This window comes from Panthera tigris, chromosome B2 (assembly GCF_018350195.1).
Source record: "Panthera tigris isolate Pti1 chromosome B2, P.tigris_Pti1_mat1.1, whole genome shotgun sequence".
NCBI lineage: Eukaryota > Metazoa > Chordata > Mammalia > Carnivora > Felidae > Panthera > Panthera tigris.
Window position 1 is genome coordinate 11,480,312 of NC_056664.1, and position 22,874 is coordinate 11,503,185.

The 22,874-nt window shown below is 42.9% G+C and overlaps 1 protein-coding gene across 7 annotated transcripts in view; it reads left to right on the forward strand.

The window, feature by feature from the left end:
• KIF13A (kinesin family member 13A) overlaps window positions 1-22,874 on the forward strand; it is a 215,369-nt gene that overhangs the window by 139,277 nt on the left and 53,218 nt on the right. For all 7 annotated transcript variants that reach the window (XM_042985643.1, XM_042985647.1, XM_042985644.1 and 4 more), the window contains exons 10-16: window positions 9,488-9,599; window positions 9,984-10,196; window positions 13,316-13,426; window positions 14,776-14,910; window positions 16,789-16,919; window positions 21,069-21,155; window positions 21,274-21,440. In XM_042985643.1, coding sequence (XP_042841577.1) covers window positions 9,488-9,599; window positions 9,984-10,196; window positions 13,316-13,426; window positions 14,776-14,910; window positions 16,789-16,919; window positions 21,069-21,155; window positions 21,274-21,440 — 956 coding nt within the window. The remainder of the gene's footprint in view (window positions 1-9,487; window positions 9,600-9,983; window positions 10,197-13,315; window positions 13,427-14,775; window positions 14,911-16,788; window positions 16,920-21,068; window positions 21,156-21,273; window positions 21,441-22,874) is intronic.

The window sequence follows — 22,874 nt, forward strand, 5'->3', positions numbered from 1 at the left end:
GAACTCCCATGAGGCTCTCTTAGTCTTTATCCGTATTTATAGTCTTTGTTTACTCATTTAGGGTGGCCATTCATACGTTTAGCTGTAGAAATGTAAATGTGTTGTATTACGGGCTGCTGTCCCAGACCTACCCATGGTCATGTGTGATGTATGCACTATACTTCCTAAAATTCAAAAAATTCTGAATTTCCGCACACATGTGGCCCCAAGGATCTCAAAAAAGACATGCAGGCCTACACTTTTTGATCCATTTAGCCAGTATGTATTGAACGCTGACTGGGCATAAGAACACAGGGAAGAGGGGCACCTGGGTGGCTCAATTGGTTAAGCATCCAACTCTTGATCTCAGCTCAAGTCTTGATTTCAGGGTCGTGAGTTCAAGCCCCATGTTGGGCTCCATGTTAGGCATGATGCCTACTTTAAAAAAAAAAAAAGAAAAAGAACACAGGAAAGGGTAGATGGGACCCTGGCCTTGGGAAGGTCAAGATCCCACGGGGAAGGAAGACCCTTGGAGGGATAGTCATAATACATTATGTGCAATGGAAACCTATCCAATGGAACTTCTTTGTTATAGAACCTAACTGTGTGACATTTCTGTGCCTCAGTTTCCTCAGCTGTAAAACACAGACGAGGAAGAAGCCTGTGAGTGGGCTTACTGTGAGGATTAAATTAGTTACTATTTGTAAAGTGCTTCTTGGAACAGTGCCTAGCATAGAGTAAGCGCTGCGTAAGTGTGTACTAACAAGGTAAAAAAAATAAAAATAAAATAAAAGGGCTGCCTGATAGTTCCACAAATGGCTTTTTAAGCCTTAAAATCAGTGCCCTGTCGAGTGCTAAAATTAAAGCCATCTCTGACATGTTTCCTAAGCTTTCCCTCGGCCTCCTATTTGGGCTTCTTTCGATGGAACATTAGTAATCCTCTTACACAGACCTGTCAGGGACTTCACACAGATATTAGTGTTTCTTAATGGGCTATGGATTTCGGAGCCTCATCTCTCCGTAAGCTCTTAAGAGCTTTCAAGCACGCATTATTCCTTCATTTGGTGAGCCGAAACACCTGTGTGGCAGCACCACCGTGGCCTGTTCAGGGCGTGAGGGGAACAGGCCTGTAGACCATCCTCAGGGGACCGCCTGAACACTCAGTCTGCTGCTCTGCCTGTCCGTTGAGGCTGGCATGAGGAAGCCTGTCTCTGCTGCTGGAGCCCGGCGGGTTAGCTTCCCTAGGAGCTCACTCAGATCACGGAACACCAGCTAATACCCCGGGGACTGATGCTGAAAACGGCTCCATCCTCTTCTCAGCAATGGGCAGTTACTAAATGCAAGCAATGTTCATCTAACAAGTATCATTCCGGGTCTCCGTTCCACTTCAATTACCGTGGTTGACAATAAAGTATATACTAAACATTTCCCCAAATGGGCTCTATTCAACATTTGTTCTAGGGATACTAATATATGTTACTCTTGGGGTTCTATCAAATAATTTGTGTTATGATATAGTAAACTAGAAGTCTCATATTTCTAATGTTTCACGTGACCCAATCCTCCTTTTTTCCTTCTTGAGTACTTTCTGTGACTTTTAATCATTTCCTCTCGGAAATCTCGCTTAAACGGATATTGCCTGCTTAACCAAACATGAACTTGTACCTGGGGAGAGTAAAAATGGCTTGCCTCAGTCCATTATTCAAGGGCTGCTGGGGCGGGGAGGTTGCTTATCAGTTTACCATTCATGCATTGCAGGGCCCAAGGATGTGGGAAGAAAGTCTGAATAAACATCTTTGCATCTACCGCGAGAACCCCACAAAGGACAGAGCAAAAATCTTCTTGGGATGCAGGAGCCACATGTTTTGGGGGCATGTGACATTGCGACTTCAGTGTTTCTCAAAGCATGTTTTGCAAAATACTAGTTCCTCAAGTGACTCTGGGAAGAAAAGGATCCTTGGGCAAATCGTTTTGAGAACAGCTGCTTAAACAGCTTTCCTTTGGAGATTTCCCTGCTAACATGTCCAATAAATCCTGCAGTAATGAATCCCATATTAACTTTGACTTATTCCCTGAACTTATTTGATGACAGAATTCTAGGTATAACAGAGATTAAAATCTCCAGAACAGATATTCTAAAGAACTTGTTTTTGGAAATGTTGGTGTATTTCACTACAGAGCTGGAAATGGAAAAGAGACAGGAGATGGGACTTGTTAGATGCAAATCACTGGCTTGGAATGACTTGTGCTGGCCACTGGAAACCAGTCGGGGGCGGAATGGGGCCTGTTCTGCAGGCACCACGGCTTTCTTTCCACTCCTGCCGTGGGATGGCATTGGCCTTTCCCCCATTTTGCCACACACACTCTTTGTGTTTCTCCTTTTCGGATACAAGTGGAGACTTACTGGGGAAAAGTACTAACTCAAGTCCACTGACTGCATTATCTTCCAACTAATTCTTTAAAAGCCAAGGATTGCATTCTGCTGTAAGCAACAGCTGTCGTGATGACCAAATGATAGATTTCTTTTCCCCATGTACCAAGAAGTCCAGAGGCTGGTAGAGCACCTCAAAAATGCTGTCAAGCACACAGCTCTACTAACCTTAGTGTGTGTTCACCTTGTCCTCATGACCTCAAGATGGCTCTGCCATTCTAGGCATTGTATCCTTATCTGTGCTCCAAAAAGGGGATCAGGGGGGAAGGAAGGGCCAAGGACCACCAGCTTCTGGCTTATATCTACTAAATATATACCTTCTCTATCAAACAAAGCTTCCTTGGAAGACCACCCAGTCAGTATGTTCTCCCTATATCTCAGAGCTGGATTTCATGGCTTTCCAGAGCTATAGAGGACTCTGAAAAGTGGAGTTTTTAGCCCAGCATAATCTTCCCAGCAAAATCAGAGTTCTGTTAGCAAGTAAGAAGGGGAGAATGGATGTTGGGTCAGTACCCACAGAGGGTACCAAAACCATGATTGAATTAGTCCTTTTTAGAAAGAGATCCGTGGTCTGTTCTTCAGTATATTCTAGACTCAATTTTACTCAGCAGATACTGCTTTCTGTAAGCAAGGCACAGTAATTGTATGATGTAACAAGGTCTCTGCCCTCAAAGCAATCATAACCTTAAGTAGAAAGAGATAGAGAAATACAAATACAGTCAATTCTAGCAATGCTTAACTGCAATTAGGACCTTAGAAAAAGATCATTAGAAAAATAGGTAAAATAATATAATATTTGAAATCCATCCTGGAGAGTACAGATAACTCCCATCACATCATATCCACTGTTAAGGGAAGGAATCCGGTGGTCACAGTTTCAAGGAAAACTATGCAGGTTGGAGGAAGGTGCAGAAAAGGAAAAAAAAATACTTATGACCAGGTTTATCTCATTGTTTGTATTCATTGGAACTGCTTTTATTTTGTTTCTGATCCTCCTAAGTTTTATTTATTCATATTTTTTATGTTTATTTATTTATTTTGAGAAAGAGAGCACACACCTGTGTGCATGAGCTGGGGAGGGGGGCAGGTGGGGGGAGGTGGAGAGAGAGAGAGAGAGAGAGAGAGAGAGAGGGAGAGGGAGGGAGAAGGAGGGAGAGATCCAAGCTATCAGCATGAACCCCATGAGGGGCTCTATCCCACCAACCATGAGATCATGACCCCAACCGAAATCAAAAGTTGGTCACCCAACCAACTGAGCCACCCAGGCTCCGGTATTTACTTTCTTTTTAGTCTCAAATTCTCCATTGTTATAGATAGGTAGATTTTAACAATCTCTGTCTTAAAACATGGCTGTCTCTTCACAAATGTTATCCCCTAGCCTAATCCTTCTGTCCTCTCCAGTCAGCCTGTGTTTACTCTGTGCCCGCCACCCCAGCCCAAGAACTTCTGGAAAGGTTAAGAATTTCCTTACTGTCTCCACCTCCCCTAGGTTCAGGGAAGGAGCTATGCTTTGGTAGAATTAGGTTCCTGGAGCAGTTTTTTCAGCCTCTCAAATTTGCAAACAGCCCCACCCTGTTCAGGAAACCTGTGAGTGCCCATTTGACTCCAGCATGAGAAGGCAGTGCTAGCAGGATCCAGTAATTTGTGATTTTCTTATATTCTTAAGCTCCCTAGGAATTAAATTACTGTTAAAATACTTAAGCCCATTGTTCAGTTTTCACGCATTGAACTTTCATACTTTCAGAAGCCCGTGGATCATTGCTTCCAGGTCCAACGTAGCAGTAGCACCCCCACACTGTCACTGGGTGACCTGGTTACCCCTCACCCATCATGGAGCCCCCTTACCCTGCAGTTCATTTCTTTTTGTTCCAAGGGGGCAGTGGGTCAACACAGAGTCCCTGTTTTGAATATGTGCACACGATCAGGTAAAAGGCTTCTACTAATGATAACCTTCTCCAACTGGGTAAGTTACAGAGTACAGAGTAGAGTACACACAAGACGGAGTCATGTGATCATGTCCGCCCAGCCCCGCCCCTCCGCTGTGGCCGGTCACGTGCCCTACCTGCTGACGGTGCTCGTGCTCGGTGCTCTGAGCACGCACGCACGTGGTCCTGTAGACGTTGATGACATCGTGCTACCCTTCCCCGTTTTCTCTCAAAGCACTCATGTGGTTTTTTGTGTGCCCTTGTTTAGGAGTGCCCAGACCCTTCTTTTTTCACTCCTGACACTATCAAATTAGAAAGTAGGAGCAGTTGCCACAAGGCAGAGTTAGATTTTGTCTGGATGAAAAATACATAACTCCAAAATGTGTTCTCCTAGCAAGGGCCACTGTTCACTTTAGAATTGCTAATATGGGCCTTGGAATCACTGAGCTCTTTATAGTCTGCATGAATTGAAGTAATTTTTGCCGTGTTTAAGTCCTAAACACTGGTTCCGTTCAAAGAATTGTTTTCAACTGAAAATTTTATTTCAATAGCTGTGAAGTGTGAAAGATGCCCTATATGCTATATTAAAGCAGAAATTTGTTTTTGCCTTAAATTTCTGCTTTCTTCTATTTCATATATAGCACATGCCTTTCTTTTCTCAACTCCTTCCTTCTTACCTTCCTCCCTCCCTCCCTTCCTTCCTCTTTTTTTCTCTTTTTAATTTTAGAGAGGGAAAGAGAGCACAGGAGAAGGGCAGAGAGAATGAGAGAAAATCTTTTTTTATTTTTATTGTTTAATGTTGATTTATTAATTGAGAGGAGAGCAGGAATGGGGGAGGGGCAGAGAGAGAGACAGAGAGAGAGAGAGAGAGAGAGAGAGAGAGAGAGAAGAGCATCCCAAGCAGGCTCTGTGCTGTCAGCACACGGCTCAAACCCATGAACCGTGAGATCATGACCTGGGCCTAAATCAAGAGTTGGAAGCTCAACCTACTGAGCCACCCAGGCGCCCCTTTACTTAACTTTTTAAATTTAATTTTATTTCATCATGATAAGTATACTCTTGAACCCCCATCCTCCTGCCCCCTCCCCTCTGGTAGCCATCAGTTTGTTCTCTAACCTTAAGAGTTTATTTCTTGATTTGTCTCTCTTTTTCCTTTGCTTTTTTTTTTTTTTAATTTTTAATGTTTATTTATTTTTGAGAGAGAGACACACACATTGCAAGCAGGGGAGAGGCAGAGAGAGGGAGACACAGAATCTGAAGCAGACTCCAGGCTCTGAGCTGTCAGCACAGAGCCTGACATGGGGCTCAAACCCACAAACCGCGGGATCATGCCTGAGTAGAAGTTGTACGCTTAACCAGCTGAGCCACCCAGGCACCCCTGCTTGTTTTGTTTCTTAAATTCCACATGTGAGTGGAATCATGTGGTATTTATCTTTCTCAGATTGACTTATTTTGCTTAGCATTATACTCTCTAGCTGTATCTGTGTTGTTGCAAATGACAAGATTTCATTCTTTTTTAAGGCTGAATAATATCCCATTGTATGTAGATACCACATCTTCTTTATCCATTCATTTACTGATGGACACTTGGGCTGTCTCTATAATTTGGCTTTTGTAGATAATGTTGCAGTAAACATAGGGGTGCATGTATCCCTTTGAATAGTATCCCTTTGAATTTTTTAAAGTTTATTTATTTTGAGAGAGATCACAGAGCATGGGATTGGGGGGGGGGGGCAGCAGGCAGAGAGAAAGAGAGAATTCCAAGCAGGCCCCTGCACTGTCAGCTCAGAGCCCAACACGAGGCTCGAACCCATGAACTATGACCTTATGACCTGAGTCAAAACCAAAAGCCAGATGCTTAACTGACTGAGCCATGCAGGCACACCCTGTATTATTGTATTTTTAAGGTGAATATCCACTAGTGTGATTACTGGATCGTAGGGTAGTTCTATTTTTAATTTTTTGAGGTACCTCCATGCTCTTTACCACAGTGGCTGTATTAGTTTGCATTCTCACCAACAGTGCATGAAGGTTCCTTTTTCTCCACATCCTCACCAGTTTGTTTCTTGTGTTGTTGACTTCAGCCATTCTGACAGATGTGAGGTGATATTTCATTGTAGTTTTTATTTGCATTTTCCTGATGGTGAATGATGTTGAACATCTTTTCACGTGTCGGTTGGCCATCTGTATGTCTTTGGAGAAATGTCGATTCATGTCTTCTGCCCATTTTTAATAGGATTATTTGTCTTTGGGTGTTGAGTCATATTAGTTCTTTATATTTTTGGGGTACTAACTCTTTATCGGATATGTCATTTGCAAATACCTTCTGAGATTCAGTAAGTTGCCTTTTAGTTTTATTGATTGTTTCCTTCTCTGTGTAAAAACTTTTTCTTTTGATGTAGTCCCAGTAGTTTATTCTTGCCATGTTCTTTCTTAAAGTTGTTACCTTTGGGAGGAGTGATGCAGTGATTGAACTTGAATTTTTTTTTTAAACAGCTATATTGAGAAATGATTCATATACACATACTTTGCCATTTAAAAATGTACAATTTAGTGGCTTTTTTATCAGAATGTATAACCATCACCATGATCGAATTTGAAAACATTTCCATCATCCCCAGAGAAACTCTGTGTCTAAGTCATTCCCCATTTACACCACCCCAGCCCTGGGCAACCACTGCTTCCATCCCTATGGATTCGCCTATTCTGGGTATTTCATAATAATGGAATCGTTATGTGGCTGTATTAGTTTCCCAGTGTTATCATAGAAGATTACCACAAACTGGGTAGTTCACAACAACAGAAATTTGTTACAATTCTGGAGGCCAGAAGTGCAAAATCAGGGGATTGGCAGAGCTAGTTCCTTCTTGGGGCTCAGAGGGAAAATCTGTTGCATGCTTCTGTCCTACCACCTTCTAGTGGTGGCTGGCTCTCCTTGACCTTCCTTGGCTTGTAGATGCATCTCTTCCATCTCTCCTCTGTTCTCACATGGCCTGCTCCCCTGTTGCTGTGTGTCTTCACAGCCGTCTTAGAAGGGTACCAGGCATTGGATTACAGCCGTCTTTAAGTCAGTATCATCTCCTCTTAACTAATCACATCTTCCAAAACCCTATTTCCAAATGAGATTACATGTCAGGTTCTGGTGAACGTGAATTTGGGGTACACAGTATTCAACCCAGGACATTGGCCTTTGGTGTTTGGCTTCTTTCACTTACCATAACTTTTCAAGCTTCATCCATGTTGTAGCTTCTGTCAGAATCCTCTCTTATGGCTGAATAATATAGTCCACTGTGAGGACATACCACACTTTAGTCATCATTTGGTGGACAGACATGTGGGTGGTTTCTACATTGTGGCTATTGCGAATAATGCAGCTGTGAACACTCTTGTACAAGAGTGTTTTTTTGTATGGACATATGTTTTCTTTTCTTTTGGGGCGGATTTAACTTTTGAATCTGTCAATTATAATGTATGTATTTATGTCACTTTGCAGGAACGGCTATTATTAAAATTCTGGCTCGTGTTCTGCCTCTTGAGTTTGCATTGTATTTCAATGACTTTTTTTTTTTTTTTTTTTTTTTTTTTAAATTTTTTTTTTTCAACGTTTTTTATTTTATTTTTGGGACAGAGAGAGACAGAGCATGAACGGGGGAGGGGCAGAGAGAGAGGGAGACACAGAATCGGAAACAGGCTCCAGGCTCCGAGCTGTCAGCCCAGAGCCTGACGCGGGGCTCGAACTCACGGACCGCGAGATCGTGACCTGGCTGAAGTCGGACGCTTAACCGACTGCGCCACCCAGGCGCCCCTCAATGACTTTTCAAGTGACTCACCTTTGAGCAATTATGTTTTGTGAGAGATAGGCTTTGTTTCAACTCATGTAATGGAAGTCTCTTGTTAACATTAGAAAGCTATCTAGTCCTTCATGCTAAACTCTGGTCACTTGCTGAATTGTGCTCTTTTTTGTTTTTATAAATAGGTCATAGCATTTAATTTTTTAACCATTCACAAAGCATTTTCTCTTTGTGATATCATGTCAGCTTCCCTGTACTCCTGGAAGATCTCCTGAGGAGTTCTCTCTTTTCTGGCTGCTAAACTTGGGATTCCCTTTTAAAAGCGTACTTGGTACTTAACTGTGACACAGTAGGATGTTCTTCATCCCTCAAGTCCGCAAATCTGTTGTTTTTGTGGTGATCTTTTCTCCAGGTTCAGAGAACATGTGTTAGCGTCCAGGGAATGCTCAGGGGACTACTCCAGCCTGCACCAGAGTCCCCTGGAGGGCTGGTTAAAGCAGAGTGCTGGGTCCCACCATGAGTGTCTATAGGTCTGGGATGGGGTGGGGCCTGAGAACGTGCATTTGTAACAAGGTCCTAAGTCGTGCTGGTGCTTTTGGTCCCAGCACCATGATTTGAGCCTATACAGTTAAATATATGTACCATCTTGGGCATTGTTCATCCAGGGCCTCTCAAAATTTAGCATGCCTGTGAATCACCTGGAAATGCCTTTCGCTGGTTCTGACTCAGTAGGCCCGGGGAGGCTTCCAAGAGCCTTTGTTTCTAACCAGCTCTTGGGGGACGCCAGTGCTGCTCTCTGTAGCAGGTGTTGAAAGAGTAGCCATACGCTGTCCTCTGCTTGGGTGGGTCATTGTTCTGTACAGCTGTAAAAACTCCAGACTGAAGTAAACTTGCCAGCTGTAACAGATGAACGGCATCTACCCTGTAACATGTAGGGAAAGGTTCTCTTCAAGTTACGTGGTTGTTACGGAAAACAAAATGAGGGCCCGAATGGTCTGAATTCTACCCAAAGAGTTAAATGGTTCAGACTTTCAACATAATATTTGGAGTAAATTAAAATTCCTTAGAATGATCGCTTAAATGTAGGCTCCCAGGTTCTGAAATGTCTGTCTCACAGGCCCTGTGATTGAACAGAATCGATTCTTACAGGGATTCTGAATTCATTCTTTTAAATTAACGGAGTTACTTTCTGTTTTTCTTTTTCTTAGCTTCTTGACAAATTAATGTAAACTTGGTTATATCAACTTTAGGGCCTTGGTGTTCTGCATACTTTATCCCTAATGCCTGGAATGATTATTGTTTTATGCAAACAACATAACCATTCCATAAAGCTAATTTCTAAATGTTTTTTCTTTTGGCAGATCCCTTACAACCTTGGGGTTGGTTATATCCTCGCTGGCTGACCAGGCAGCTGGCAAGGGTAAAAACAAATTTGTGCCTTATCGAGATTCAGTGCTCACTTGGCTTCTTAAGGTAATTCATTGTTCTAGTGTGTTCCTTTCCAACTAAAACCTGGCTGTTTCAGAGGAGGCAGCTGAAAGGTGTGTGCAGAGCTAACCAGATACAGCACAACCCCCCGCCAATACTGTTAATCCGAATTCCTACGAATGCAGAATGAAAACTCATTCCTGTTGCCTCTTTTGCCCCCATGATAACGCTATTCATCAGGCATTGTTCGTTGTTGTGACTATAGAGAAACCACACCTCATCATAAAATGACTCATGAAATACGGTGCCATTTCCACAACACATTTTCTTCACAGAGAATGTCGTATATGCATGTCTTCAGCTTCCATCATACATGTTGTTCACAGAACGGGGATCATTTCCTAAGAGGCTACTGGAAATATTTTGCAGGATAACTTGGGGGGCAACAGCCAGACCTCTATGATAGCCACCATTAGCCCAGCAGCAGACAACTATGAGGAGACCCTCTCCACCCTGCGATACGCGGATAGAGCCAAAAGGATCGTTAACCACGCCATTGTGAACGAAGACCCCAATGCCAAAGTCATCCGGGAGCTGCGGGAGGAGGTAGAGAAACTGAAGGAGCAGCTCTCGCAGGCTGAGGTAAGATCAGCCTGGTGCTCCCTGTTTTTGAGATCCCCTGGCGTGTCGTATCTGAGTCGGGGAGGATGTGGTCGCCTGAAGTTTTAGGTCATCTCCGTGCATTCGGCATTTCTGACTGACATCTCCTGTATGCTAAGCATATAGCCATCTGTCCTAGGAACTTAACCTCCAGTCAACTAGAAGTGAGTTGTTGCTACTGCCTAATTGTTTGCCTTGGTAGATCAGTTGGCCCTCGGGCACCGATCTTGTCCAGCGTGAAATCCTAAGAACCAAATGGGTTGTTTTTATTAACATTGTACACTCTGTGCCCATAGGGCCTTGCGGTTTTCAGAGAAATTAGTTCTATGTCCTCTCTTCCTTAAGTCAGGGAAGGCAGCATGATGGAAGAGAAACATTAGGAAAAGAACTCAGAAATCTCCTTTTATTTTGCTTCATGTATATCAGCTCCTGGCAGGAAACAAAATCGGTCCTTTCTCATTGTTACCACCTTTGCTTGGCTTTACCCAGCTTTAATAATCACACCCTCTTCTAAGTAGCTATTGCTTTTTGCAAGTTACTGGGTGAGGCATCCAGCTCATTTGAAATAGGTAATAGGACTGAAATGAAGGCCGAGTAAGTGCCTTAGTGTGAGTCACGTGCTTCCCCCTGCCTCACTTGGGTGTGGACCTAGGGCTGCTGAGTTCACATTCCTTCATACCACTCCCTCCTGACCCCTCCCTTCTGGAAGAGTAGTAAATGAGCGGGGGGAGGGGGGGGGGTAATACTGTTATTTTTTGAGCACTTGTGTACCAGACCCTGTTGAAATACTTTTTGTCTATCAGCTTCTCTAGTCAAAAAGATAGTCAATAGGAGATTGAGGCAGACAGAAAGGGAGTCACAGCCCGGGATCTGAACTTCCCATTCGTTGGTGATCATGGAGTTGCACTGACAAGGCATTGTCTTCTTCCAGCTTGGGCTTCTGAAGTGCAGGAAGCCTTGTTTTATTCCTGGTTTTCATCCCTAACCCCTAGTGCAACACTGATACTGGAGAGCGCTTAGCACAATGCTGGTGCATCGTAAGTGCTCAATAAATGTTGCTACCTCCTGTTATTATCATGTTTATAAGCATTCAGTGCATCAAACATACTTTTCATTGATGCCAAGAAGGTAGCAAAACACCTGGAAAATAAAACACTGTGGGGGGCCTGGGTGGTTCATTCGGTTGAGCGTCTGACCTCAGGTCATGATCTCACAGTTTGTGAGTTCGAGTCCCGCGTTGGGCTCTGTGCTGACAGCTCAGAGCCCACTTCGGATCCTCTGTCCCGCTCTCTTTGTTCCTCCCCTTCTTGTTCCCTCTCTCAAAAACAAATAAAACATTAAAAAAAAAACAAATTAAGGGTGCCCGGATAGCTCAGTCGGTTAAGCATCTGCCTTCGGCTCGGGTCATGAATCTCTTGGTTCGTGAGTTCAAGCCCCACATTGGGCTCTCTGCTGTCTGCGCACAGCCTGCTTCAGATCCTCTGTCCCCGTCTCTCTCTCTGCCCCTCCCCCACTCACTCACAGACTCCCTCTCTCTCTCTCTCTCTCTTAAAAGAATAAATAAACTTAAATATAAAAATACCAATCAACTTTGAAGAGCCATGATCCTAGGAGGAAAATGTAATAGTTCTGCAGTCAGTACATACGTGGATGAGCTCCTTCTTTCCTCTTGTCTCTGAACCTGCCTTTCTGCCATGACCATGTAATCCAGGCCAGACGGTAGAATGATGCCTGGCCAAAGAGAACGGAAGAGGGGCCACAGCGGGTTCACCTAGGGTTTTCATGGGTGTCCCCTTATACCCAGCACTGAGTGTCCCTCGCAGACTCTGTTCCCGCTGTGACCTCGGTGCCTCAGGGAGAGTCCACAACGTTGCCACCGTGGCCTCTTGTCCAACTCTGCCATCTTTCTTGTTCGTGGGCTTACACTTTGTGGAGGCTCATGTTGCCATAGGGGGTCAAAGCATGCCATTCCAAGTAAAGCCCCCAAGTAAAAGCTTAGCTTAAAAAAGCTTTATATATATATATATATATACATCTGTATTGAGACCCCTTAGTTATTCTCACTCCGCAGACTCAGAGGGAAATTCCTACCCTTTTACCCAGATGTCTTGTTTCCAAGGGAGTAATGAATACACAAGGTTTTTATCACCATCCACTAAAAAAAATTTTTTTTCATGTTTATTTATTTTTGAGAGAGAGACAGAGCACTGCAGGGGAGGGGCAGAGAGAGAAGGAGACACAGAATCCAAAGCAGACTCCAGGCTCTGAGCTGTCAGCACAGAGCCTGACGTGGGGCTTGAATCCACGAACTGTGAGATTATGACCTGAGTCGATGCTTAACTGACTAAGCCACCCAGGCGCCCCAGAAAAGGAGTTTTAAATGATCCAGAGTCCAATTTTAAAATAAATGAGAAGAGGGGCGCCTGGGTGGCCCAGTCGGTTAAGCGTCCGACTTCGGCTCAGGTCATGATCTCGCGGTCTGTGAGTTCGAGCCCCGCGTCGGGCTCTGTGCTGACAGCTCAGAGCCTGGAGCCTGTTTCAGATTCTGTGTCTCCCTCTCTCTGACCCTCCCCCGTTCATGCTCTGTCTCTCCCTGTCTCAAAAATAAAATAAAAACGCTAAAAATTTTAAAATAAAATAAAATAAAATAAATGAGAAGAATCTTCACTTTTCCTGGTAGGTTATCACTGGGATGTGTTTATTGATGATGTGTGTTGATCTCTGTCTTGCTGGGAAAAAAAAAAAAAAAGGTAACAGTGCTTAAGTTACCTTTGTTACGACGTTTCTGCTTTGAAGACAAACTTTAGCATCTTTTAGGTCTTTAAATGTGAAATTTAAGTACGATGGATAAAATTACTCTGTAGTGATTTGTATCAGTTTAATTCAGGGCACTGGTATTCCTTTTCCCCTCTAAAGAGTAGCAGTCATTTATTCTTACATTTCTTTTTATTAATAAAGATGTACAAGTCCACCCTGACAGTGTATGACTTAATTGCTTCCAACAGACTGTTGATAGCCACTTCAGAAGCACAGTAAAGGATTGTTTTATGAATAATGGTGGGAAAAAATAGAAAATCAGATATCTCTGGTTTCATTTTAAGGCTATGAAGGCCCCTGAACTAAAAGAGAAGCTTGAAGAATCTGAAAAGCTGATCAAAGAACTAACAGTGACTTGGGAAGAGAAGCTGAGGAAAACAGAAGAAATCGCACAGGTAGCCCGATAATTTAGGCCTAAAATCTTGTGATTCTTTTTCATTTGCCATCTTTTCTGCGTAGCCACTCATCATCCTCCCAGAGCCATTCAAGGACCTCTTTCTGCTCACCAAGACTGCAGAGATCACTTTTAGAGCCTGTAACTTCGTTGTCCTTTATCAACTACCATTTGGTCCATTTATTTGCTAGGAGCACTGAGCTGGAACAGGCATGGTCTCCAGGAAACACTGTTAATGTTTCCTGCTTTTCTATTTTATGATTTTACATCACCCGGCAAAGTGTGCTACCTGACTGGCCGAGAATTTATAACCTACCACTCATCATGGTCTTTTTCCCAGTGTATTTGATTTTTGGGGCTTGTAAGAAAATGTTATATGAACTTTACTTGAGAAACAATATGAAGCAAGGACTAATTCTGCACTTGTGTGTGAGTGGGTGTGTTTTATGAATCTGCACTATACATTTTGTGAACATTTTAATCTCGCTGACTACTTGGAAATATTGGCCCATCCCAATCAGGTAGCTTGAAAGCAGTAACTGGGACCTAGTCAAGCCTTTTGCTTATATGTTTCTCGTAGGTGTTATTCTCACACAGACCCGTGCTTACGTACCCCACACACGTACTGCTGACTTCCTGTCTCTCATCCGTTACTTTGTACTTCTTCACGGCACTTTATCATCCCTGGAAATTCTGTTTTGCTTGTCTGTTTTTTTTTTTTTTTTTTTTTTTTTTTTTTCTTTTATGGTCTGTCTCTTTCTACTAGAATATAAGTTTTCACAAAAGGGACTTTGTTTTGCTTGCTGTTGTAGTTCAGTACTTCCTGCCCCCATCTCCCATGACTTTCCCACGTTTACTAGGGTTATTATCACCTGAAATCAGGCAATATGCCCAGTCTTTCCTGTGCCCTTACAACACCTTGCTCTTACCTTACTTCTCCTCCATTTCTTCCTGTGGAATTCTTATACTTCAAGAGACATCGCAAGTATATTCTTTTCCTGAAGCCTTTCCTGGTCTCTGAATACAACATGGGCTCCTTCCTTGGAAGCCCCATAGTACCTTGTTCCTCTCGAGTGACACAGGGCTCTTCTCCTCTGATTTAGGTACGTGGTCTTGTCCCCTCGACTGGACTATAAACCCCTTAAACGGAAGATGGTATCTGGTTCACTCTTAGCACACTTTTAACATGGACACAAGACGTCACGCATTTTAGAGACTCCCTAAACTTGGTTGTGATGTGTGATTTCATTGGCATTGTCCCCAGAAAGAGTGACTTAAACTTTCCATGGATACATCTTGTCAGTAGAGCAACAAATAGAGTCCCCTGTGTTTGTCTGTTTTTGTGCCCAGGAGAGACAACGACAGCTTGAAAGTATGGGGATTTCCCTGGAGACATCGGGTATCAAGGTGGGAGATGATAAGTGCTACTTAGTCAACCTGAACGCGGACCCTGCTCTTAACGAGCTTCTGGTTTATTATTTAAAGGTAAGAGAGTATATAAATAGATGGTTGCAATCCTGATGCATTCACATATCACTCCCATTGGAATCTGGGCGCCTGTACCCATGATTTGGCTTTTTGAACATTTTATTTATTTTTGAGAGACAAAGCACAAGCAGGGGAGGGGCAGAGAGAGAGAGAGAGAGGGAGACACAGAATCCGAAGCAGGCTCCAGGCTCCGAGCTGTCAGCACAGAGCCCCACGTGGGGCTCCGACCCACGAACCATGCAATCATGACCTGAGCAGAAGTTGGATGCTTAACCAGCTGAACCACCCAGGTGTCCCTGGTTTTGCTTTTTGTATCCAGCTTAGCCCTCATTGAAAGAGGAGGGATAGTGCAGTCAGGTTACCGCTGAGAGTGAAAACCTCCCCTCTGGTAACCATCGGTTTGTTCTCTATATTTATGGGTCTACTTCTGCTTTATGTTTGTTTGTTTGTTTGTTTGTTTGTTTGTTTGTTTTTTAGATTCCACATAAAGCAAAATCATATGGTGTTTATCTTTCTCTGTCAGACCACACTTTTGGAAATGCTGGTTTATTTTGTGAAAGTGAAAAATGAGACATCTGTTTGAAATAGGGTACCTGATAGGCACTGATATGGGGTACCCCAAAAGATATAGGGCCTTTTTAATATGCGCACACACACACGCACACACACACACAATTCCTGAGTTATGATAGTATATAAATGTATGTGGCAGTATGTAACTCTCAAGGATTAGAGACCTGGAGACTTGAAGGCAGCTTATGTAACTGTCCACATACCGAAATCTCTAAATGAAAAGATTTACCCACTTGCAAAAAGTTAAATAAGTGCCTTGTTAAGGATTCTGATCTGCCTAGTTAATATAAAAAATGTGATGGAAAATAAGCTACAATTGAGGAAAGGAGCCTCAGTTTTCCTTCATCCTTTCTATTTTACTTTTCCCAGAGACCTAAATATGGGGCAAATGGCCCCTGAGTTATTAAGCCCACTAATGGACTCAAGATCTGTTTGTTTAGAACATGACTAAGGCGTAAGGAAATGTGTCCAAATTCCTAATTTTGAAAGACCAAGCCTTTCTGTTGAATAGGGAAATATTATTATCATGGTGACTCAGTGATTTTTAGAGCAATGAAAGAAACAAAGGGACGAGCAGTGGACCGCCTCCCCAGGAGTCACAGTCCTCCTGTGTCTAGGGTTTGAGGTACTTGAAGTCCTGCTCATCTGTGCATTCTATAGTCCACAGGCTTCCACACTCTATGTAGGATTGGTATTCAACACTCAACTACTGGGGTGCCTGGGCGGCTCAGTTGGTTGAGCATCTGACTCTTGATTTCGGCTCAGGTGGTGATCCCAGGATCGTGGGATTGAGCCCTAGGTGGGGCTCTGCACTGAGCATGGAGCTTACTTGAGATTTTCTCTCTCTCTCTTTCTCTCCCCCCACTCCTCGCCCCTCCCCTGCTTATGTGCTCAAACTCTCTCTCTCTCTCTCAAATTAAAAACATAGAGGCACCTGGGTAGCTCAGTTGGTTAAGTGTCTGACTCTTGATTTTGGCTTAGGTTATGATCTTACGGTTCATGAGTTCGAGCCCCGCATCAGGCTCTATGTTGACAGTGCAGAGCCTGCTTGGGATTCTCTCTCTCTCCCTCCCTCTCTCTCTGCCCCTCCCCTGCTCGTTCTCTCTCTGTCTCACTCTGTTTCATAAATAAATAAATAAGTACAAATGTCATGGAAGATTTGACTTAGAGCACCCCAAATATCTTGTATCTGATTCATTTAATATTGTCATGCTGTTGGGTTATTTAAATTGATTGTGATAAATTTTTGTTGAGTTACTTGTAAGTATAGATGTTTTCCTTTCTTTCATGATCTGTTACTAGGACCATACCAGGGTGGGTGCAGACACGTCCCAGGACATCCAGCTCTTTGGCATAGGAATACAGCCGGAGCACTGTGAGATCGACATCGCATCCGATGGTGATGTGACTCTCACTCCAAAAGAAAATTCAAGGTAGGAAAAGTAAATGGCTCCTTCACATGCCGATGAGCCTGGTTTTCAGAAACCCCGTTCTGTCTGTTTGCTCACTTATTTCAAAGTTAAGACTTCAGTGGGTTCTTTTCCCTCGAGCAGCATGTGATTCCTTAGGTGCATCATCTTCAGTGGGAGCTTATCTGCAGGAGTCTCGTGGCCTGGGTGAGGGGACACAAATTGCTGCAAAGACATTTTGTATTTGCTTCTTAACAAATTCCCAGGCATGTGTCCAACTAGAAATTACTTTTTAATGCTAATTTCTTGGCTGGATACATTACCAACCCAGGCAATTTCCATAACTTTTCTTTATATTATTGTAATAAGAACATACTATAAGTCAAAGTAATGTTTATACATGTGTTCAGAAGTGAGTGTGTACGTTCGCACTCTCTCAAAAATAAATAAACATTTAAAAAAAAGTGGGGCACCTGGGTGGCTCAGTGGGTTAAACGTCTGACTTCAGCTCAGGTGATGATCTTGCAGTTCGTTAGTTCAAGCCCCACATCGGGCTCTGCGCTGACAGCTTAGAGCCTGGAGCCTGCTTCAGATTCCGTGTCTCCCTCTCTCTCTGCCCCTCTCCCACTTGCTCTCTCTCTCTCTCTCTCTGTCTCTCTCTCTCAAAAACAAATAAACATTAAAAAAAAAAAAGGAGTGTGTGTGTGTGTGTGTGTGTGTGTGCACCTATATAAGGGTCCCTTAAATATATAAATGATCATGAAAGTTAGCAATAAATAAGAAAGACAAAGCTTATTATATTCCTCTCTCATTTGCTTCGGAACTGTTTTTAGTTTCATTCTAGAACAACACTGCCCAATACAACTTTCTGAGATGATGGGAAGGTTCTATATCTGCTACGACCATTCTCGTGCACTTGTGTATCAAAATATGGACAATGAAAATGAACTGAAAATTAAATTATAATTCAGAGCTTAAAACAATAAAGGACACTGAGTGACAAGTTTCAATTTGTCATACTGCCATTAGATATTAGATTATAGATACATAGGTCTGGGGATCCATCCATCTATATACCTAGATATATTAGGTTACTTAGATATCTTAATAAACTGGGCAGGTATTTTCCTTATAAACTGACTAATGCTTTTTAGGTATAAGAGGTAAGTATTCTATTAAAAATTTTCCCCCCAAAACAACTTTTCATCATCCTTCTGGCAAGAATATGTGTATACGTATAGACGTATGGATAGATAGGTAGGCAGATAGATAGATGGATGGATAGATACAGATACACACACACCCACCCACACACACACATGTATTCTAGTCTCATTTTCCACTTTTCTCAAATGAATAAATTAGTCCATAATTCCAAATAGATGGACACAGACCTTTGAAGCTTGAGTTAGCATTGAGTCATTTTCATTGGCAAGAATAAAGGGAGCATGTTAGTGTAAAATATGCACACTCAGGGGCGCCTGAGTCAGGTGGCTCAGTCAGTTGAGCATCTGACTCTTGTTCTTGGCTCAGGTCAAGATCTCGCGATTTGTGGGATTGAGCCCTGCGTCAGGCTCTGTGCTGTGAGTGTGGAGCCTGTTGGGATTCTCTCTCTGCCCCTCCTCATACTCTCTCTCTCAAAAGATAATAAAAATATATACACACCAAAGTTTTATCTTGTTTGTGCATGACAAATTAAAAACATATGAGATGGTCTTTCCAGGGTATTTTTATCAATAAAAATTTAGCCCCTGTACTTGAAATATTACTGCAAAGAGAGGATTATTTTCCTGTGTGAGTTCTCCTTATTCTGTGACTCTTGAGCTAGAGCGTCTGGTCAAGATTAAGAGCTAGATAATGAGATTGTATGAGAAAACTAATTTATTGAAAAATTAAAACTAAGAATAATATTCATTTTTTTCTCCATCAAACTTCACCTGACAGTTCTTTAGCAAATTAAACTTTAATTAATTAATATCCTCATAATTTTTTTCTTAAATACCAGCAAAATCTCTCTCTTTTTTTTTTAATGTTTCTTTTTTGAGAGAGAGAGCCCACACACAAGCAGGGGAAGGGCACAGAGAGGCAGGGGTCAGAGGATCTGAAGCGAACTCTGTACTGACAGCTCAGAGCCTGATGCAGGGCTCAAACTCAGAAACCATGAGATCATGACCTGAGCTGAAGTCAGACTCTCAACCAACTGAGCCACCCAGATGCCCCCAAATCTTTCTTTTTCATTTAAAGTTTATTTATTTATTTGAGAGAGGCAGAGGCAGCATGAGTGGGGTAGAGGCAGGGAGAGAGAGAGAATCCCAAGCAGGTTCCACACTGACAGCCCAGAGACTGACGTGGGGCTTGAACTCATGAAACCATGACATTATGACCTGAGCTGAAACCAAGAGTTGGACTCTTAATCTACTGAGCCATGCATGCACTGCCACAAAATCTCTTTTCTAAATGAAGGAAACATGTATAAGAACATTAGGGATGCCTGGATGGCTCAGTAGGTTAAACATCCGACTCTTGATCTTGGCTCAGGTCATGATCTCAGGGTTCTTGAGATCAAGCCCTGAGGGGCTCTGGGCTGACAGCCCAGACCCTGCTTGGGATCCTCTCTCTCTCAAAATAAATAAATAAACATTTAAAAAAATTATCTGCACTAAAAATTCTGGATGACTTTTCATCTCCCCCTAAAAAAAGTCACAGTGGCAAGGCTTTAACTATGTTAAAAATCAGTTGATGAGATCTTCCGATCGGCAGGAAATCCTATGAAATCTGTTACAGTGAGTCATTCACAGCCCCTTGTACCCTGTAAGCCATAGCATAGCTGTGAGGTGAGGAAACCTGTGCCCTTGGGAGACCAGCTCCAGATGTCCTCTGGGCAGAGTTGCAGCTATAGGGTTTGAATCGAATCCCAGATGCACAGGCCAGCACAAAACCAGAGACACAGTGCACGTGATCTGAGGTGTGATTCGTGCAGTGTAACAGACTCGGAGTCCTTTCCCCCATCTCTGGCTATTTGTCTTATTTTTACAATTTGTTTGGTAGCTATTTAGGATTTAAGCCTGGTGTTCTTTTATGTTTTCCCCAAGTTTCTATTATGGAAAGCTTCAAACATATAAAGTAGAAAGAAGAGTATGGTGAACCCCCTGTATATCCATCATCCAGCTTCAAAAATGAGCATCTCGCAGACAGTTTTGCTTTTATTTCTATACCCTCCACATCTCCCCCTCCCTCCCCTCTGGGTTATTTTAAAGAAAATTCCCAACAGTATAACTTTTTATCCATGAATGTCTCAGCTTGTATTTCTAAACAAGTGTTCGTGAACATAGCTTAAGTTCCATCACACCTAAAATAATTAACAATAATTCCTTATTAACCTTCATATATTGAGTCAGTGTTCACATCTCCCCAAAGGTATCAGAAATGTTCCTTTTCATTTGTTTCTTGAAATCAGGATCAAATAAGATTCAACTGTTGTCATTGGCTGTTTGTCTCTTTTAGCCTCCGGGTTCCTCCTCCCTCTGTCCCCACCCCCTTTTCCTTGCATTTTAGTTGTTGAAGATGCTTGGTTGTTTTCTGTAGTCAGCATTTTGCTCGTTGTGTCCCATGGCATTATTTAGCATCTTCCACCACCTTCTGTATTTCCTAAGTTGGTATTTTGATATAACAGCTCGATCAGATTCAACTCAAATTTGGACAAGAAAATTCCATAGGCATTCTCGTGTATGTTTCCATCAGGAGCACATCATGCCAAGTTGTCTATCTTTGAGGGATGTTGGCTGCCCTTGATCATCGTGTTTTGTTCTTTTTTTTTTTTTTTATGTTTATTTGTTGAGAGAGAAGGGACAGAGGGGCAGAGAGAGGGGGACAGAGGACGTGAAGCAGGCTCCGCACTCTCAGTGCAGAGGCCATCATAGGGCTCGAACTCACAAACCACGGGATCATGACCTGAGTCAAAGTTCGACACTTAACCCACTGAGCCACTCAAGTGCCTCAGATCATCACTGCGTTCTGATCACGTTTTGAGGGTGGTTGCAATTCTATTACTCCTTCTTTTGGTATTAGCAGAATATGTCTGTTGCGAGAAACTTCTCCATCTCTCATGGGCTGCTGGGTCTGGGTTCTGTGCTCTTTCCCACTGAACTGACATATTCCCTGGTCTTCTTTTAGGTCCTGTGTAAATGGCACCCTTGTGTGCAGCACTACCCAGCTGTGGCACGGTGATAGAATCCTGTGGGGAAATAACCACTTTTTTAGGTAACCTCTTTGGGTTCCCTAATATTTTCACTTTTTTTTTTTTTTTTTTTTTTTTTTTTTTTACTGTTACCTGAGTATAAAACAAGTCAATTTTCTCTAATGGTGGAAAACCCCACAGAATTAACTTACCTAAGAGGAAACGGCGAGACTGGTTGAAAGACTTTGAAAAGGAAACCGGCCCGCCAGAGCATGACCTGGACGCAGCCAGTGAAGCTTCCTCGGAACCAGACTATAACTATGAATTTGCACAGATGGAGGTTATCATGAAAACGCTGAACAGCAATGGTAAGACCTTCCCTCCGATTCCTCCGTCTTGGGCAGCTCCTGTCCCTTGAGGGATGTGCTTGCATAAAGTATCACTCTGAAACTTAGATAGATAAAATTGCTAATTTCTTACAGAGGCCCCTGGAGAGGGGCTCATGAAACATCCCATGGCCTGATCTGCTCCCTCAAGTGTAACCAAGGAGTGGGTAGTCCCTTTTTTGAGCCCCTTGTTTCCAAGCCAGTTGTGGTAACATTTCCAAGGTCATAGAGTCCGGAAGGACTATGGTGGCATTCCTTTTCAAATTCCCCTTACTGGGCTTGTCATTTCTGAATCTTTCAGAGCACAAAAATCCCTAGCAGGGCATGAACCCAGGAATTTCCAATGGAATGTAATGGGTAAATAAAAGTCATGATATTTTGCTGTAAATCCAGTTGGAAATTATACCATCAAAGAGGCTTACATAGCAAGCCCGGGTAGCTTTTACAAAAATGATAGCCACGGGCTTTATAGGCTCTTTGCTTGACCTGCACACTGGCTTGTCTCAGACCTTTAAGGAAGAGATTTCCTTAAAGCATCATTTCTAGATCCCTTGATCCAGAAAGTTTTCAATGTTTGTTTTAAAATTCTTCTCTGTATCTAAAAGGAAATCCTTTACCTCTTCATAAACACTTAACGTGCATTCAACAAAATCCATATCACATTCTGTCTTGATGGCTGTTTTATAAATGTGCCCCTTCATTTTCCATCTCTCGGTCTTCTCATCTCCAGGCTTGTGCCTGGAAACTAGAAACAGGACAGCAAAGTTCCTCTGTTACCAGGTACAAGGCAGCATTTCTTGGACCAGAACTGTGTGACAAGAAGTATAGCTGAGGCTACATTCAGGAGCCCCTGAGATGAGAAAGTCCGATCTCGCTGTCCCATTCAGCTGTTCTTTGAGTACCTAAGGATCATCCCCAACTTGAACCAGGGAGGACCTCCAGGAGCCTCTGCCGGCCGTGGTGCAGGGAGAGCATTATGTTTTCTCAGTCGGGCTCTCCCTTGAAAATGTTGACTTTTGCCCTCTATCTTTGAACCAGCCTATCTAGAAGAATGTGAGCATGGCTGGAGAAAGTCGGTCAGATCTCTGGCTTCTCAAATTGGGGATTCTGTTGCAGGAATAAAGACTCTGACCGTTTTATCTCTGGATTTTTAGCCCCAAGGACTCCCTCTTTTCAATTATAGAAATGAAGCCTGAAGAAAAGGCTAGATGGAGGAACAAGTGTGATGCATTCATATGAAGAATATAGAACAACCCCAGAAAAGAACATCAGTGAGACTGGGGAAACAGATTAGCTGCTGGGGCTTTGGATGCTGCACCCCAGGGTGCACCATAGCTAGGGGTCAGTCTACTCTGCTACTTAGTCGCCCAGTTGGGGGGAATCCCAAAAGACATTCCAAAGTGATGTTCAGACACC